Source organism: Temnothorax curvispinosus, unplaced genomic scaffold, assembly GCF_003070985.1.
Source record: "Temnothorax curvispinosus isolate PA1 unplaced genomic scaffold, ASM307098v1 QBEX01007502.1, whole genome shotgun sequence".
Taxonomy (NCBI): domain Eukaryota; kingdom Metazoa; phylum Arthropoda; class Insecta; order Hymenoptera; family Formicidae; genus Temnothorax; species Temnothorax curvispinosus.
The window spans coordinates 44,614-64,007 of NW_020217282.1; the positions used below are offsets into that span (position 1 = coordinate 44,614).

The following is a 19,394-nucleotide window of genomic DNA, read 5'->3' on the forward strand; positions in this document are numbered from 1 at the left end:
GAATTTTGCATTTCTATAAAGCCAATTAAAAGATTAGTGCTAAGAAAAAAAACCGAAAAAAACCGGCTAGGATCACGGCTTTAGGATCACCTTAAGTGTTCAGAATTGTCACAATTGTTCTGAATTTTTAAGCATCTTTTAAAGCTTTAAACAGTAAAGAATACATTAAACAACATTTACTTCAATTTATGTTTTTTTACGAAAGCAACTTCACCTATACCCTATAACCCCGAAACCGTTGGAATTCGGACATATGTTTATTAGACATTTTCGACTTTTTTCACGTGCTAAAGCCGCTATGCCAATTTTAGCACTAAGTTCAGGAACACCCTGTAACTAAAATTTGCATTATTATCTCTCAGAACTTTTATTACACTTACTATTCTTAAAAATTTAAATAGAAGCTACTCAAGTACCTTTGATAATTGTTGTCCTGTTTACATAGCCCTTGGCGCTTCTATCTTGGGGATGCAGATTGACCATGTCTTACGTGAATCCCACAGTGGTGAGGCGTTTTATACAGACAAGGGCCCTTCGCGGTCCGGAAAAGAATGCTGACGATGGTCAATTCGAGGACGGACTGCTGAGTCGATCAAGCATAGTGACAGACGAAGTCGATTCCGTTCTTTGTCCTAATATATAAACGAATGTACATAATAATACAAGTAGCGTGATATCTCCTAGCATTTACAAAACTCGTAATTTACATTCATATTTTGTACATATTATTTAAATGCGTCTAGAGTTCTCGTCTATTTTTTTTTTATTATGTGTAACGTTTAGTCAGCGTGAAATTTTATTTATTTGCGATTTCAAAGCTATTCAGTAATAAGCGAGCCTGTTTCCTACATAGCTTGTAAATCTTACAAAATATTATCTACAATAAATCCATATGCAGATAAATACAGATAAAGATTCATTTTTTATGACTACGTCATTTTCGCCGGTCACGATCGGCATCTTGCATTTACAGAGAAGGATTGGAGGAGATGCTGAGAGGAACCCAAGAAACCAAACCGCTCCCTCTTTTTCTTTTATTCCCCATATATTCATATATTCTTCACCCTTCGAAGAAGATCATTAAATACATTGAACATCGTGTCGGTTTTTTGAATTCTCCTTGCGAACCGCTTATCTACAGATGTATAGTAACTTCACTGCAGTGCTGGTTATAATCTTTATTTTTGCGGATTACTTATCTCCAATGATATATAAAATTAGGGGTTAAGACGATCGTGATACGCTACTGTTGTTATCGGTAATGCAAAATATTCTACCCGACTACTCAATTGTAAGAGTCGTTACAACGTAAAAGAATATAATTGTACAGTGAACGCTTGACTTTCCTCCTCTCTCTTTCTTCTTCTTTTTTTTCGCTTTTGTGGATGAGTGTGTGAGTATCGAGAGTCGTTATTCTTACATCGTTGATGTTTCTTGAGTGCGGCACGAGCGGAAACTGGCGATTCGCGCCGGAAGGAGCGGAGATCGCGTCTTGCCGAATTGGGACTTATTTTTTCTCAGGAGGAATCGATCGTACCAGACAGCCTAAATGGTCTAGAAAAGTACTTGACACGAGATACCGTAATTTTTCAGATGATGTCCTCGTATTCGGAATGGCCTAAATAATTCAGACTATCTGATTTTCCAATCTTTTAGATATATCCTACATCGTAATTTTTTTAGACGTTTAAACTTGAATATTTCAATCTTTCAGATGTCTCTTTTTTTAATGTCCCAATTCTTCAGACTTGCCGTACTTTTTTTCTTTAGGCAGTCAAAGTTTTTAGATGTCGTTCAGATATCTCTTAGGTATCTTCCGAGCTCGCGTGCCACCGCGATGATATTATAAAGCCGCGATCTCGAGGCCGAAAGCTGATGCCCTTCCTGACACGAGCCGCTGCTTCGAGTCTCGTTGGTCGAGAGAATAAACGCGTTTTTATTTTATATCTTTTTACTTTTCGTGGCGCAATCCGGTGATTTCTAACTGCATTCGACACACTGGATTTCGCGATAAATTTTTTTTCGCCAGCCGCGTCTGGCAGTTGCCAGAGAGTGATATACACAGATTCCGAAATGATGAGAGCTCTAACGATAATAGTATCGATTTCCATATAGCGAAAATTGTACTGCAAAAGCCAAAAGCATTTTTTTTCGGTGCGGCCAGCGAGACGAGATTACAGTTTTGCAGCGATGTTCTCGAAGGCAGCTAGATTTCTTTGCCGGACGCACTCGACTAGAGGCCTACTGCTACGTACGCTCGTAAAAGGGATTTTTTTCTTTGTGCTTGATTACACGACGAAAGGGCACATTCACTTGATCATCGTATTATATCTCTATTGCAGAATTAATCGCGTCATTACATCCGAACAATAAAAGTCCGAGAAATATCTTGCTTGTTGCTTGTTTTCGCCAATATCGGTTGATTGTAGATGTAATATCTAATCGATTATTGCCTTTTCTTAGAACTAATGCTAGAAACAGACAGATAATTGCTTGAGATACGATCGAAATCAACCAACGTTGTTTGCAGATTGAGAATGTCATACACATTTGATTTGCGAGTGATCGTATTAAGAAAAAATATTTACTTTAAATAAATAGAAAATGCAATAAATATATGATATTAGTGAAAATATATACTCATTTACATATTCTATCAAATTATCAAATATTGAAAATTAAGGTAAATATTATTTATAAGATAAACCGCGATAATTTGTATCGTTGTTCAGTGGAATCAAAAAGTTATATGCGAGGATCAATAATTGGTAACTTCGTACGTAACGAAACTAATTGCAATTTTGATTAATTGATTACATAAAGTTTGAAACATAAACTACTTTCTTTTTGCAGCTTAATATATTTCTCAGGAAACTTTTAATTAAAGTTTCAATTTACACAATTCTCTCCTTAATTAGCATTTAAAAATTTTGTTTTTACTGTGTTTCTTTAATTCGTTCTAATTGTTATTTTCTTTAATTTTTCCAAGTTGTATTTCCATTTTCCATTTTCGCGGTAATTGTGTAATCACTATGTAAAACAGACGATTATCACTCGCGGATCAAACGTTTCTAGTCTCTCTCGGATATTTCTTGGATAGTTTCATTGTCTGAATGTTGGCCTCACTCTCTCTCTCTCTCCAACTTGTAAGATTCAGTGGTTCCTCCTGTGTGAAATCGGAAGTGAAGGCTCCCTCGGAGCCGACGAGGCGAGATGTACTTTTACCTCGCTCGTCCCCGAACGGTTACATAAGACGAGTCTCAGGGGCGGGTTTCTTAAAATTATTGCCGACTTTGTACAGTGTCAATGATGACGATGATGACCGGTGATAATAATAGTAATAGTAAACAGTTATCATTTATAGTCAGAGATAAGAACGTAAAATGCCAGATTTTTATATTGACGCGTCTGCTGTTGATTTCTTTTTTTTATGCCCTTTTTGCGGCTTTTTCGTTTCAGCATTTAAGTTTCTTATACGCGGAGAGAAATTACACAGCGCGCTCGCGAGATGTCGGATATACGTATAGGCAGAAAAAACACCGTTGACCTTAGAGTTCCTCTTTCGGTAAGTATTCCTGTTTAATACAGTATGCTCCTTTTTATTACTTTTACGAATCTCATCTATATGAAATACCTACAATAAAAAGTATCCATTATCTCTGTTACTCCTGCACGTGCTACGATTTAGTTTGTCTTTTTTTAGTTTTTTATTTTTTTAATTTAACATTTTCTCTTTCTTCTCTCGCTCTTTCTCATTCGTTCTCTCTCGCGCACACATTTCGTTTCTTTCTCTCTTACACACAAACACGCTCCCTTTCGCTCCTAATATTTCTTATCGGTTTCGATAAATTAAGTTTATTAATAATCTCACTTTGCCACGCCGTGATACGCGCGTGCGACTCTTATATTTTTTTATTTTAAACCGTTTAAGATTCTTCTCTTCTGTCGTTTGACGCCGCATCATCTCTCTCTTCTCCCCTCCTTTTTTTCGTTCTTTTCTCTTAGGACTCTCACGAAATTACAATTTACACTTGAAATTGGAATTGACACTCATAAGATTATTGAAGTAGCCTCTCGTATTTAATAATTGCACCGACATGACATCGACCCACATGTTCACGGACACCAGAGGATCCCTCCGCCTGCGTTCATTATTCTTCTTTTCCTCTCTCTTCTTTCTCTTCCGCGTGTTTGTTTTTATGTCCGGAAATGTCATGGATCGCGCGTCCGAAGATCTCTACGTAGATCAATCCGCCGCACAATCTTTCTTTTCTATCCTATTCTACGTACAAATGCAATGAAATAGCGTATTTATAATGATTAAACCGATGTTCCTCCTTTCTCTCTCTCTCACTCTCTTTCTATTCGAACTCCCGCAGTACGTAACTCCGGCTATAATCGCGATGAATAAATATAATTCGAGAACACGGAAATTGTGTCACTAGGTTTGTCGTTTTGTTATGTTTCTTCATAGTTCATCCCTCTCGACACGTTTTGCTGCGCTTTAAACCGCGGGGCAATGTTCTGCATGCGCGCTCGGGACAAAAAAGAATGAAGCTTCTCAAGGAAGACGTGCCAGCTTCCGCAATTAGCTACCTAACGAGACGCTCGCGAGGAAACAACGTTCACCGATTCCGCGATCCTAATTAGCGACAGAGAGCCGACTCTGAACGCGTTGCTCCAGTTCGCTGCTCTTTAAGTCGTCAGATTAAAAAAAAACAAAAAAAAACAAGGAAATGCTTTCTTGCGTCTTAACTGACGATAGTGATATGACGAAATCGCGAACGTGAAAAGGATTTCGAGCGTTGAAACGAGCAAAATCGAAAGCGATAAAAATCGTACAGATTAAGGACAACGAGATTAATTATAAACATCCGTACGGCCGATTCCTTAGTCCCGGGGGACTGGGACGGTCCTGGATGAGACGAGGATGAACGTCGGGATGATCGATCAATTGATAGTAACGAGGAAATGCGACATATCTTAAATCTTTAGGCCAGATTCGTTTAACGTACAGTTAACTGTCGTGCGCCGATAATGTTATTCTTATAGAATCTCACTCTCTTTCTCTCTCTCTCTCTCTCTCTCTCTCGCGCGCGCGCGCGCTCTCTTTATCTAGCAATAAGAAATTGACGACGATAGGTGTTTTCTCTCTCTCTCAAAATTCCTACCACGAGGAGTTCGCTATAAAGCTAAAATTACGAGATCTGAGGCTGTGGATTTCTGCGAGAGCGCGGATACATCGAATGGTCCGGACAGACTCGTCACGACGATCCGTTACGGAAATCCAATTGATCCGAGAAATAAGGCGATCGCACGTGAACAAGACTGCACGAAAGATCGATGTGGATTTAAACAATGAGAAGAAGAAAAAAACGTTTGCATTCGCCTTACGGGGCGTCACGCGACACGTTCAGTTAGGCGACTCGATGGAGCACGGGGAGATTAGAACATACGAATATGGGGCCGAAAGATGAAAACGTATAGTTTAAAAAGAGAAGGAGGCTTTCGCGCCCGCGTGACTCCTTTATTTCTCTTTACCTTCTTCGGTGACCGAAAGGATCTCTCCTCCTTCTCTTTTAAGTAACGCGAAGCTTCTCGACGGCACGAACAAAGCATCCTCTCCTCGAACGAAATCCATTTATCAGCCAGATAATAAATATCAGAGAGCGGTATACCTATCAACGACCGCAGTAACTCGTGACAGAGGGATTACGCGATTAAATCTTAGATCATCTTAATCGTATTGGATTATAATTAGATAGTAGATCGTAATGTTTGTTCTACCTAAACTAACAATTATTATGCTTTCTGTACAATGCAAGGTGTGATCTTAATATCTTCTTAATCATCGTTATTATTATTATTTAATGTTAATTATTACAGCAACGCGCACTTAAACGCGCGGTGCACAAAATCGTAATTGTATTCACCGTTATATCATTTTCCTTTCTTTCTCTCTCTCTCTTTCTCCTCCTTCCGTTTAAACATTAACCCATAATCTTCTCTGTAGAATGTATGCACCTCAACGTTCGTAATAATTATAATATACTCAACAAAACATTAACATTAACGTCGTCAGCACTCCGCCTGATACATTAAATCTGTCGAGGAGCAATATATAGGCGCTGCCAATAATAATATATAATTGTCAATATTAATAGTAATTTTCTTTCTCCTCGTGACACTTCTCTCTATCTACCTATCTATCTATCTATTTATATATATATATATATATGTTTTTTTAAATATGTATATGTATACATATCCGTGTCATACAGTAATCGCTCATTCTTTCTCATTCCGCCGATGGAATTATTCCTTAATTTTTTGTTTTCCATAACACCTATAATTATATTATTGCTGCAGCTTATGGCTCCTTCTCTCTGCTTCTCACGTATGCGCACACACACGTACACGCACTCGCACGTTCTCTCATTCTCACGCAATGCCTCTTGCTTCCCGCTCACTCATCATGCCCTCCGTTACTTCGTCCGCTGTTGGGGTTAATCGTTTCAAAGATGATACACCTTTTTCATGTGGTCGCGACTTCAAGAACCCACGTGTAATTTAATAAGAGGAATTTGAGAAAATATCGTGCACAGAAAAATTTTATAATTTGAGTTGTGGTGCAATCGTTTCACATGCACGCGCTCCGCGGTAATCTCGAAAAAACGACGAAAGACGGCCCGCGTTATTTAGGGGGGCGCGTCAACGGCTTCAGGATCCACGCGCTAAACTGCAAAGAAAAATAAGAGTAACGTGCGAGACTACCAATTTCTACCAATTGCAGATACAACTCAAAATCAAATTCGATCGTTCGAGCGCAATGGACAAATACGTGCGGCGTATTTTCAAGACTAGCGAGATACAAGGAAGTTACACTTGTCGAGCGATAGTGCGCAGGGGGAAAGGTAACGCAGGGGATTACTTTTGTCGAGGGTCCGCCGAGATTACAGAAGACGCGAAACGACGACCATCGTCCAAAGCGAGAATCGCGATTGACGATTGATAGTCGTCGTACCCAACACCTAATGGTGCGTACCGTGCAACACGAAATCGAAGACCGCAAACCCGTCGACTCGGTGAGAAAAAAAATCATCGGCCAAATTAACCGTCTAGAAGAGAAAACGGATTTTTTTACGTATTTCGCGTATATCGCACAATTTCCTGACTCCTCGTGTCCCAAATCGGGACATATGATGTCTTGGAAAAAAAACCGTCGTGTAGACGAATTAAATATTGTTATAAAAGACGTCATTAAGACATCTTCAAGACGTCTTATGATATGATGTCTCTGAGACATCTTATGTCTCGATTTGAGACACCGTGTTCAGTAGGTTGAGTCTATGCTAACGTCTGTGACGTGTCTGAACATTCGTCGTCTCTTCTGCCGGTCACATTCTGAAACATCGCGTACAGAACGCCTACAGAAAGACAGGATCGCTTCGTCTACACCTCGCTATATCGCGATTGATAATCGCGCTAATTACAGCTAAATATAATAGAAATATTGGAAGAATTGATTGTTTCTCTCAGTGAACACCTATTGGCCGAAACATCTCGAGTGAGCTATATCGTTTGAACAAACGAGACACAGTGAGAGTGCGCAAACACCTTTCACTCATTAAAATACCCGTTATAAAAATCACATTGCTCACGTCATTGCCCTTATCACCGTTAAGTTAAACGAGTACTCCGAGGGTTGATTGTGCCAACAGTATTTGGTTGCGAGTAATACGAAGTGTAAGGAGGAATGCTTAATTAATCCATTAAGTCTTGGGAAACTCTTACGCGATTTTCTGTTTTAATATCTTATAATTCGAATACTAATTAAAATTTTTAAACCATAATTGGCATTTAGGGGTAAAAAGAGTTGCTCTTTTGAAAATCTTATCGGCAATGCAACGGGGTGGGATATCTGAAAGAAATGATAATGATTGACAGTGGAAGTGAAAAAGTAAGTAAGCTCTGCCTTTTTCTTGACAAATATTCAACCAATAAATGATTTCATAACAAATCCATAACAAAAATTCTACTCAAAAAATAGATAAAATCATTTATTAATTGAATATTTGTCAGTAAAAGAGCAGAGATTACATTTTTTATCTCTACTTTCAACTATTGTTTCTCTTTTTTTCCCAAATATCCCATCCCATGGTCGCCGCCGGTAACTCCTAAATACCAATTGCGACTAAAAATTTTGATTAGGACCCAAAGATTTAAAAGGATAGAAAAGCGCTTAATGGGTAAAGCTAGGTTCTCTGATCTAACTGTACACTAACTGTATTAAATGCCTTGCTGTTTTTTTTTTTACGTGCGTGAAAAGGGGACTTGACGAACCGTGGTTAGTCGACGCTGGTGCACAATCTACCCCAAGTTATACGCTTCTCCTCAAGTTTGACCTCACGATTCGTACTTGACACGCCGTTATCCGCGAAGAAAAAACATCACCTAACTGATTCTTCGTGATCGTCCGGATACAAGGAGGTGTAGTGTAGAGATGTCGAAAACGTTACTCAGAGCCGGCGTGATATGTATAGCCGAGGGTTAAACCGCTGGTCGAGGTAGTAGAACTTTGCGAGTATCACTTAGGGCCAGTTTCACCAACATCGATTAACTGTAACCTTCGATTAAACTCACTCTTCGTCTCTTTATAAGGGGAACAGTTGGAAAGAGATGAAGAGTGAGTTTAATCGAAGGTTACAGTTAATCGACGTTGGTGAAACTGGCCCTTGATCGCCATTAACTTCTCCGCTTAAGTAATATCCGCCGAATTTTTCGGTAAACACGATTTAGCCGCTAAATACTTTGACTCTTCGAGATCGTCGGCGAAGAAAAGTTCGCGAAACCTCGTTCGAGGCTCGGAACAGTCTTCGCGCAAAGTGTACCGTAGAAATCGCTAGAAATCATCTGAAGAATATCACAACGTGAATAATTACTAAATACCAATTAGCGCTATTTATCTAGTAACGTACCGCCGTGAGAGGATTTATTAGCGGGAGTTACGAGCTATCTCTGGACAATGCAAATTTGGCGTACAAATTTTTAGTTCAGCAGTTTATCTCTCGCGTATATAAGCAGACACAGGTCGTATCAACGAGTGGAGAACGCGTTTTCAGAATGTGACTCGTCCGACTATTTTCGATATGCAGATCACAGTCAAAGAACGTAGAAGCTCTTCGGTAGCACGGCATCGTGCGTACATACATGCGTGCATTAGCCTTGCGACGAAGAGGAAAGTAGCCGCGAGCCGTTCATCGTCTTCGCGTTTGGAAGCACCATTGGGTGTCGGGCTCGGGTCGCGACGAGGCGGACACCACGAAGGTGGTGACTTTCGGAAGGTCGCATCGCGCGAACCGCCGTTTTCGGCGACGATGCGCGACGCGTGTTATAGTTATAATGACGCCTCGTCACATTCGACGGGGACATTCGTGCGCGCGCGAAGAAGAATAGGGCAAAGGCGAAGGGAGAGGGAAGGGAAAGGGGAAGGAAACACCGGCAGTGTCCTCGTGTCAATGGTCGTCCTGTCGACGATAGCACGACGTTGTGTCAGAGCGTCGATCGGGGATCTGTCGCTTGACCGACGGTGCGTACGTATCTCCGATCGATAGCTCTAGTCACGTTCTAGAGGGACGAGAGCGTTTTCTCGGCCCGTTCCATTCGCAAGGCCTCCCGTCGTCTATTATCTTTGCCGCGTAATCCGTGAGAGGAGAATGGACAGGGGGGGATGCGGGAAGGGGAGGGAAGAAGACCGATGAGGACGCACGCACAAAAAGAGCTTAGGCTCTTGAGCTTCGTCGTGACGAGCGGGGCGAGCAAAGGGCAGGGGAGAGTACCGACCTGGGGACTGACTGCTAAAGGCGGAAATTTGTCGGGAAATTTGTCGAATTAATATTTGAATAGAAAAACGAGGGATAATTGTTTCTTCCTCTCTCTCTCCTCTCTTCGTATTTTTCTTTTCGACCAAACGCGACTAGCGCACTAGCTATCAGAGGAGACTTTTAAGACGAAGATGACGCAAACGCAACGATGACGATGATGACGAACAATGATGAGGATGGCGATGATGATGACGTCGACGGCGACACCGATGTTCCTTTATCTCTTTGGTTTTCTTCGTGTCGAGCTGGAGAACGCGTGTAATAGACTGAAGGCTCTAGCTCTAGCGATGATGGGTGTTACGATAGAAGTGCGCCGATGATGACGCCTTCGACAATGACGATCTCCTTTCGTCCGATGGCGATCAGCTTCACGTATCGAAGTGATATGAGTGAATGCTGGCGCTGCCGGCGGTTCGGAATTAGGTACACGATGCTGCTGATGTCTTTGGACTTTTCTGAACAAAAAGATCGTCCAAGTGGCGTACAATGGCAGAAAAATGGCAGACATAAAAATCTTATCGGTTTAACGCTAGAATGGCAGTTGGGAACGTTACTTCATAAAAGTAAACCGCGTTATTGTTATCGTTACTAAGAAAGTAACGATTCGTTACTTTTGCATTACTATTTTGTAATACTAAAATAAAATATTTGACTTTAATTTTTCTAATTTCTTGTATTAATATTTATCTTTATAAGAAACTAAATCGTAATTTAAAAACGCAAATTTTATCAAAAGTTACTATTGTTTTATCGTTATATAGATTGTAATATCGTTATTAATGTTATGCATTTTAATAGTACCAAACTGCTAGTATTAACCCTAGAGAGCATCCCTTAATTTTTTCATACGTGAAAGGCCAAACGGGGTAATAAATTACCCCAAACTTGTACCGCGTGTATAATGTTTCTATTTGTTGTTAGACAACTTTCTAATAGATAAGTTTGTTTGTTTTTTAATAGGAAAGACGATAGTAGTCATCAATTTGCGGTAGTAAAAAGAAAACAGTTAAAAAATTTCGAAAAACAAAAAAAAACCAAAAATTGAGCTGAAATGACTATTTTTATAAAAAATGCTGTAGTTTTTCATAAAATTCACTAATTTTAAAATTTTCAACGGATTTTGAAAGACGAATAAACAACCTTCAAGTGCATGTAAGCGATTTTTTTGTTTCTTAAAAAAAACATATTTCTTTGAACGTCTGAAGTAGAGAAAATGATGAAAAACTGTCGGATGGGAAAAATCGCAAGAAATGGAAAGTAAAACAGATTCTGTCGATTATTATTTATTTGAAAGGTAGTCAAAAGTTATAAAAGTATATGGACAGTAAAATTAACTCCACAAAAACTTTACAAAGTTTTAATCAGTTGCTGTGCAAGAACAGCAAAAATGAAATAATTGACCGAATCTTAAACAATTATATATGAAATAGGGGTAGAATTTTCCGGGGAGTGCTATAAAGTGTATAATTTTTCGATACCGATTTTCACAAAAAATCTGAAATATACTTTACTGTGGTAAATGTTGAGCGTAAACGGCCAAAGGGAGTAATACGTTACCCCAAACGATTTCCTTTTTCGGTTTTCAGTTGCTGCACGGATCTAATGCACTCGCTGAATGACGGAGGTCGACTGCCGGATGACTAAACTGAATTATGGTTAGGGTCTCGGTATGAAAACTAACCTTCTTAAGTCAGGGGCATAATTTGAATTTCGCGTGGGGTAACGTATTACCCCAGAAGTGCTCTCTAGGGTTAAAAATCTATAGTTTATGTTACATATGCACTGGGCTCAACTGATTCGTTAACCGCGTGATGCGGGAAAAGATGTTAGAAGGAAATAATTCTATCCAATCAAGAATACTTAATACACGCTTTCAGTGCAATCTATTAAATAGAGATAACTAAAGTAACAATAAAAATGAAACGGTTGAATTCGTTACCGTTACTGTAAAAATGTAACGACGTTACCGTTACCGTTACAGACAAAAAAATAACGATTGTTGGCGAGAAAAGTAACGGAAACGGTAACGGCGTTACAAGTAACGCGTTACTTCCCAACTCTGTAATAAGAATGGCAATGTATCACCTAGTGCTATTGTTAAGCTTCAGCGAGTAAATTTGTCACTTGAAATAGTGAAACGCGATAAAAGGTGAATTTTAAATTGAAAAACTCTCGAGTTGAAAATTGACACATCATTGCACGTTACTCCGACGTAGCAGCGAGCAATCCAATTACGATTACAGCGTTAGACGTCAATAAATCGACTATTCACGTGCGATACGTTCTTATCGTTATCCGGATATTCCCGATACGACAGAATGTCAAATGTCACGCGTCCTGGCCCGGCCACGTACCTGGTTTTGGCGTTCACAGTCCGAAGTATCCACCGATGGTGGTGGCGACGACAACGCCCAATATGGCGAGGCAAATCATGATCATAATCTTCTTCTGCACTCGGCATTAACAGAGATCGATAAAGGTTTAATATAATCTATTACAAAGCTTCCTCTCTCTCTCTCACTCCTGACTCTCTCCCCTAAATCTCTCTATCCTCATATTTCCCTCTCTTTCTCTTTCTCCCTCCCTCCCTCTACCTCCCGTTCTGTCTCTCAAACTCGATACCCTGCTTGTGTGCTCTCGATACCTCTGTCCATTATTATTACGCTACACATTACAATTGTTTACTTATCGATCTACCGTGTCGTAGAGCACCTAAAAGAAATTGGAATCTTGCTCGTTGCCGGCGTGAGCTGCGCACGTTGCAGTGGCCTGCGTAAAAAAATGATACATGAGTATGTAACTGTGATGTACATCCGAAGCAGAAATTGCAACTGAACAGAAGCTGAATTCTCACGAGACGTAGACTTCCATGCAATTTTAAAGTTGAATCGCGTCAGGATATGATGTGATTCTAATAAATAAGTAACTTTGACTTGCTATACATTTTTAATTTGAATAATCTTATCTTCAATGTATACAGGACGTCCCAAATATTTGATCTCGCCCATCGTCTAAAAGTTTTTAACTAATTTTGATTTACATATTCCCGAGAGAGAGAAAATTTAGATTGTCAACTTTGAGAATTGAAAATATTCTTCAAGTACAAACTTCAGAGAAAATTTTGAAAGAAATGACGTACAGCTGAGAAAAAATCGCACCAAGATCTTCAGCTTCAATTTGGTTGAAAAATTCAGAGATGATAAAAAGTACGAGAAATCTGGAACGTCTTGCACACAAGAGAAATAAATGTGATCGATCATAGAGTTAATTTTGTATTTAAAATGTAGAAACATTTCTCGCGACAGTATCAATAACGAAAAATCGTGTAAGCCTTACTTCTAATAGAATAAAAGAGGAATCAATGAGGCGATCAAAGAGATCGGCATTAGTCGAAAAAAAAAAGAGAATACAGACCTTCATTGATCGACACTGTTAACGTCCATTTTCTTCGGAGCTTCCTTCCTCTTGTGCAGCTTCAACGACGTATTCCCAATTCGGCTCGTTCCTAATTCGTCTTATCCCGCGTCCCTCTCTCTCTCTTTCTTCGCAGCAAACGTAGAGTAGGTACTCCCGCCAAGGAAATTTACAACTGGTGTCTGAGCCGATCCTCACGAGCGATCGGACGCGCTGCCATTGCTTTTCTCTTGTATAAAACGCGACGCGAATTCTATTATCTTCGCGACTCTATTATCATCTCGTGCGATCGGCGCTGGTTATTATTATTATCTCATTTTACTCGCGCCTAGCTGCTACTAGCGTTACAATTTTTCCTTTTCAGTTTTCTTTCTCCGCGAGGCGATAAGGTATAATAAAGACGACAGAGAAAAAAAGGCGGCGTGCCGTGAACGATGCCGCCGTTCTCCTATCTAACAGTTTCTTTTTTTCATTATTTTTTTTAACGCTGAATACACCCGAAGAGAAGAAAATTCCTACTACGCTATCGGCATTAATGATTAATATTGTGTTACTCCTTTTTTCTCTCGTTATCTCGTCATTATTATTATTATTATCTGCTCTATACAAATTGCGATTATTTACATGTACAATGCGGGGCGCCGTACCACGTGTCGCGCGGTCTGCATTGCGACGACGGCGATTATTAGAGTTCGGGCGATCGATATCTGTTCATCGGAGCGTGTTGTAGACGTATCGCGAAGATACGTCGTCATCGCGCGCGGATTAACCGTCTCGACCGAGCGGAAACCCTCGCGTCAGCCAAGACGGTGACTGAAGCACGCGGCACGAGGAAGGTGGCGACCGTCTTCCGTCGCATTTCGCGCAGAGACGATCGATCAGTTCTGGGACAAATCTGGAAGCGTTCCCGCGAGCTCCATCAACAACTCGCGCGCTGCACGCCGGCTCAGATTGCCTTCCGCCGTTATCTAGACTCCGGAGAGTAGAGAGATCGCCGATTTCGCGACACCGAGCGAATCTGCGGCGACAAACAAACGATCCGCGGGGATAGACATCGATTTTCGACAAGAACGAAGATTGATAATGCGGACTCGAATATCTTCACGCTCGTCGTACGCTGCGTTTCGAGAATCGTCGTCCTCGAAGACACGCTCTCGAGCTTTATAAATTATATTTTCTTAGCCAATTATCAACCTGATTTCGGGAAAAATTTAACAAATAGACTGCGTGATATATATTAAGACAAATATTTCTTAAATTAAACTTAATATGAATTTTTGCCCTCATGTTTAAACCTTCCTCGATTCAAACCGTTGCACTAATCTTTTTATTTAAAGTGCGAGTGAGGGTAAGAATTCCGCGGGCACAAAATATGTTGTCTTATTTTAGTGATTTTGGTCGCTTCCGCATGAAAGATCGCTGACAATTTCTTCTCCAGTCGAAATCGATGTTCGCGGTGACAAATATAGGAAGAAAAATAAAATGTAAAAAGTTACGAACAGTTCGGTTTGCTATCGCCGCACTTCGTATAACCGAGGGCTTTTCGTCAAATCGGCGGCGAGCTTCGCCTGAAGACGATTTGAGGAAAAAGGCGCGCGTGCGTTCGAGATCTCGTGATGAGTCGCGCGTGATTCTATAGATTCTCGCAATCGCCGTCTTCGTTAATCGCTCGCGTCGCAACTTCGACTAGGGAACGATGAAGTGGCGGAAATAACAAAAGTGAAAAAGAAAAATAACAAAAGGCAGTGCGAAGGTGCGCCTGAATGCGAGGAGAAGCTATCGGTAAAATGGGGTATCGATTTCCCTGGTCGCATACCGAAGAAAACACCGACCTCGGTAATTTTTCTCTCGGCGTTTCTCTCACCTCCATTTTCTACGATTTAACGCAAACTCGCAGCGCGTTTAACAAACATTTTAAGTAAACGTAAGTGCTTAATTCGTACGAGCGTCATAATTTTTCTTGAAAATTTCAAGAACCGTCCGCTCCGCAGGTTCACAGAAATTGTCGTATCGATTTCTTCTCGGCGAGAAAGACGGTTTCCTCGGAAAGGAGATTAACTTGAAACTTGACATCGCAATTTTGCGCGCTCTCCGACGTATCGAGGCGCATGAAGGAACTTCGTTGCGAGTCTCCGCTAATAACACGACGGTTTACTTTGTGTAACCGAGACCCCGCAACGTGTGTGTCGTCACCGTTCCCACAGCCTCCCAACTGGCGTTACGACGTTCGCGACGTCTACGAGGCGTTCTCCGGAAAGTTACATCCGCACGATCGATCCTGATTATACCGTCACAATCGGGTACACGATCGGGTTAATCCGCGGGTCGAGTGACGCGAGCGTGAGCACCGCAAAAAAAAAGAAATCAATAATTTGTTACGAGTGACAATAAATAAACGTATAAACACATATTTATTAAGAATCAATAATAAATAAACGTAATGGTTTGTTGCGGGATATATCGGCGATATTTTCGGGAGCCGGAAATCGGCGGCGCGTGTCGCCCTCGATTTCAGACGAAGATTCAAGATCGACGCGATCGGCGTTAATCTTCCGTTACGATCCTGGCTCATTGATGGAACGGGACAAGAGCGAGGGACGACGGGTAATATTTGGCAGATCCACAAATACCCGTTCCTTCCCGATTTGTTCCATCTTTTTTCTTTTCTTCCGTTAAACTTGCTTCGCGAATGTGTTTATCTCTTTCTTTTTTTGTCGCCAATGTCGCGCGCGCGCGCGCGCACTTAAGCTAACTTAAACTAACTACCAGAATGATAATCAGAATGATGACTGCTATCGTCACGCAGGTCAATATCAGGAACAATTTCTGCAAAATAAAATAATTCCGTGACCGTTTGGAAAAACAAAACGAAAAAAGAAAAGAAAGAAAAAAGAAGAAGAAGAGAAACGAAATGACAGCTTTGCGATTGAACTGAAATCGCAATGGTTCTGGTTCGAGATAAAATGACGGTTCCGACTTCGAGCGTTCGATTATATTGTTAGATACTTCGATCGAAAGTGTCTATAAACGCTACTATATCAACATTTGCCTTCCAAATCTCTGTATTGACAATATATTCTTCCGGTATCTTCTCCACGTTTTTTATTGCTTTAATTCAATGACCAACGGATATTCGTTATACAGAAACGTTCCATATTTCTCTCTTCGCCGTCTTTCGTTCTCCTTGAGCAATATGGAACCGAGATTTTCCAGAACGCAAATTTTATTGGGTTTCTTTTTTCAATTTTTATTACATATTGCTACGAATAAATTGCAGAATTTTGGAATTACGTTGACATCCGGGTTGCTCACAGAATTTATAGGTGAAATGCAGCAAACTTGGAGAACATCTAACACATTCGCGCGCGTACGCGTCTTCATGGACGAATTTTGATAAGTAACAATAAAAGTACATATGTACTACACATAAATAAATATATACGACAGATAGAAACGATTCGAATCAATGCGCTGCTAAATACATTTTATTCTTCGCCAATTAATTTCGTATATCTCGAAGTACGGAACGAAATTTTCGTTACTTTAATTTGTCAAACAAATGGCAAATGACGAATGTGTATTGATTAAATGAGAAACAATTTTTGACGATGATCTCGAGTTTCCTCCGGAAACATTTCCACATCTCCACGTCTTTACAGTTTCCTGCGGTTAATCACAAGCACAGTTATCGATTATTTGCACAAATAAAACTGATAAGACGGGGGTAACCCTGAAATCGAGATTACCGCGCGTCTCTCGGGCGGAGATCGTTTCGAGACATTCGCGATCCGGAGGAACACGTCGAGCGGTAATGAAGTGTACTTACAGTTAACGAAACGAGCGAATGCGATGAGTGCGCGGGATTATTACGTTAATTAGTCGTTCGTTACAGAGATTAGTCGGAGGATTATCGTCGTAAGATTACGGAGAGAGACGTGTGTTATTCAGGATCGGCGCGGGACATCCGTTTTTTGTTAACTGCATTTCTATTTCCCTTTGTCTATTTTTCGGCTTGTTAGCGCACGTGTGACTTTTAAGGATATACGTTCACAGCTCTCATAGGCGACCACCACCATAATTGCTCCATCGTCCGTTCCCTCCCCCACGGAACTTCTGATCACACTGCACATCCGATCTCACGCGCGTTTCCCACTTCCCCCCCCTCCCCAAGTTGACCGCAACTAAATTTTTCTGCATTATTATTGTTATTTTGCTATTATTATATCATTATTACTACTATTATTAATATTATTATTATGACATTTTCGCTGTCGCGTCGCAGTCGTTTTCCCTTTCTCTCTCTGCCTTCTCCTTGGAAACTTTTAAACGCCCCTCTCGTTCGCCTAACTTTCCTTCTCCCACAAAAAAAGAAAACACCCCCCTCGGCCGTTTAATGTCCCGGAATGAGCGCTACTATTATGGCGACTAGTATGACCGCCGATATTAGAACGCAGATTGTGATGAAGATCATTTTCTGTGGACAGAAAAGCAGAGGAGGCCACGTATAAGGTATACGCGCGTATATATGTGTCTCATATCGGCGAAGAATCGAAAAAATCGAAAAAGAGAGAGAAAAAGATGATGAGGGTGTATATCGAACGTTACGCGGCGTGCCTCGGGAGAAAAATTGTAAGAAAGCCGAAACACGTAAATACGTACCTTTGAGAGAAATCGGGAAAGTAAAAAGAGAAAGAGAAAAATATTTGACGGTGTGACGGCGAAAAGATGAAATAAGAGAGAACGAGAGAGAAAGAAGAAAAAACCTTACAAAATTGTACGAGTGCAGTGGATCGGAAATCAAAACTCAAAACTTGCGGGAGAAGAAACGATGGGAAAAAGCGTGTCAGAAGCGAGTGTGTGATTCACGTGTTCGCTCATGCTGACTTGCATTACCGCATACAAGTGATGCATTTTGATTTCGTGACCAAAAGGAAGAGAAGAAAAAAGAAAAATCTTGTTTCGCTCCGATGCGCCTGTAATTTCTGTTTTGCTAGAAACGCTTTATCAAATATATTTACTTGCCTCGTTAGTTAACGTTAGTTCGCAAATAAAACGGTTAAAACGCGAAAGAAAAGAATTGCAATCAATGTAAAGAATAAAATGCAAAGTGACGATAATAACTTCACTGTGACGCGAAATTAAACATATTTGCAAGGAAGTTTGACAAGGAAAAAAGAACTGTAAGCGTTTGATTAATGGTTTAATTAACTTGTGACACAACAATGTCTAATATTTTAATAAAATAGACGCAATTGTCTTGGAAATATCCAGAGAAAGCTCAATTGTTCAATATCTACAAGTAAAAAAAGTATATTAATGAAATGTTATAAATTTTTGAAATGGAGGTTCTACTGCTCTTTTTAGCATTAAAAGAAACAAATACTTTTGAGTAACTTTTTACCGCATTATTCGTAAAATAGAGAATAAAATGTTAGTTAAAAGCAGTCAATGTTAATGTATGTAGTATTATGGACAATAACTTTTAGGGAAGTGGGAGGTGAGTTGGGTGTCAAACATAATCAAGCGCATTCCTCATACAACTAAATGATGCGGGTGCGTTCACAAACTAATTAGTTTACAAACACCAAACCGTATCTACCACTTCTACCCGATACCATAAAGACTCGTTTGTCCGCTACATGTCCTACTTCATTACATCGTCTCTGTGCAAATCTAGAGAACAGCGCATTCATCTATTCGTCGTACTAGTACAGTCTACTCGACATCGATTACACTTCATCTCTTTTACCGCGATCCCACGATGGACTTCGATCGCGTAACGTAACACAAAGAAGAATAACATGATTAGCACGAGTGCAATTGTGTACGCTATACATTAGACACAAGAGATTAAAGGTCAATCACAAGAAACAAGGTTCGAATCCCACTCGATACGAGGTGCCTGATCGTAGGGTAGTATCAGAGACGAAGGAAATTATTCCAGGAGCAAAAAAGAATTTGTTGTACAAATTTGTCGTGTCGGTAACTTTTATATTTACATTACGCAAGATTGACGTTAAAATATCGATTCTCTCTCACATTCTATGCACTAAAATTTCAGATAAAAAATTTTTATAAAAACTCGTTCTTCGTACA

General features: G+C 40.3%; 2 protein-coding genes across 6 annotated transcripts in view; one reads left to right on the forward strand and one right to left on the reverse strand.

Annotated features, from left to right (window-relative positions):
* Window positions 1–903, forward strand: part of LOC112457081 — a 3,230-nt gene extending 2,327 nt beyond the window's left edge. Inside the window, exon 7 of the mRNA XM_025019959.1 lies at window positions 446–903. Within this exon, the coding sequence (XP_024875727.1) occupies window positions 446–643 (198 nt within the window). The 3' untranslated portion in view covers window positions 644–903. The remainder of the gene's footprint in view (window positions 1–445) is intronic.
* LOC112457082 (syntaxin-1A) overlaps window positions 756–19,394 on the reverse strand; it is a 92,844-nt gene continuing 74,205 nt past the window's right edge. For 3 of the 5 annotated variants that reach the window (XR_003041054.1, XR_003041055.1, XR_003041053.1), the window contains 2 exons: window positions 13,299–16,124; window positions 12,245–12,653 (listed from right to left, as the gene is read on the reverse strand). Coding sequence is in view for 2 of the 5 variants with exons in the window: in XM_025019960.1 (XP_024875728.1) it covers window positions 17,689–17,772 (84 nt within the window). In the remaining 3 variants the exon portion in view is untranslated. Of the gene's footprint in view, window positions 10,340–12,238; window positions 12,654–13,298; window positions 16,125–16,533; window positions 17,773–19,394 lie in introns of those variants that run through there. The other 2 variants (XM_025019961.1, XM_025019960.1) reach the window with 2 other exon arrangements.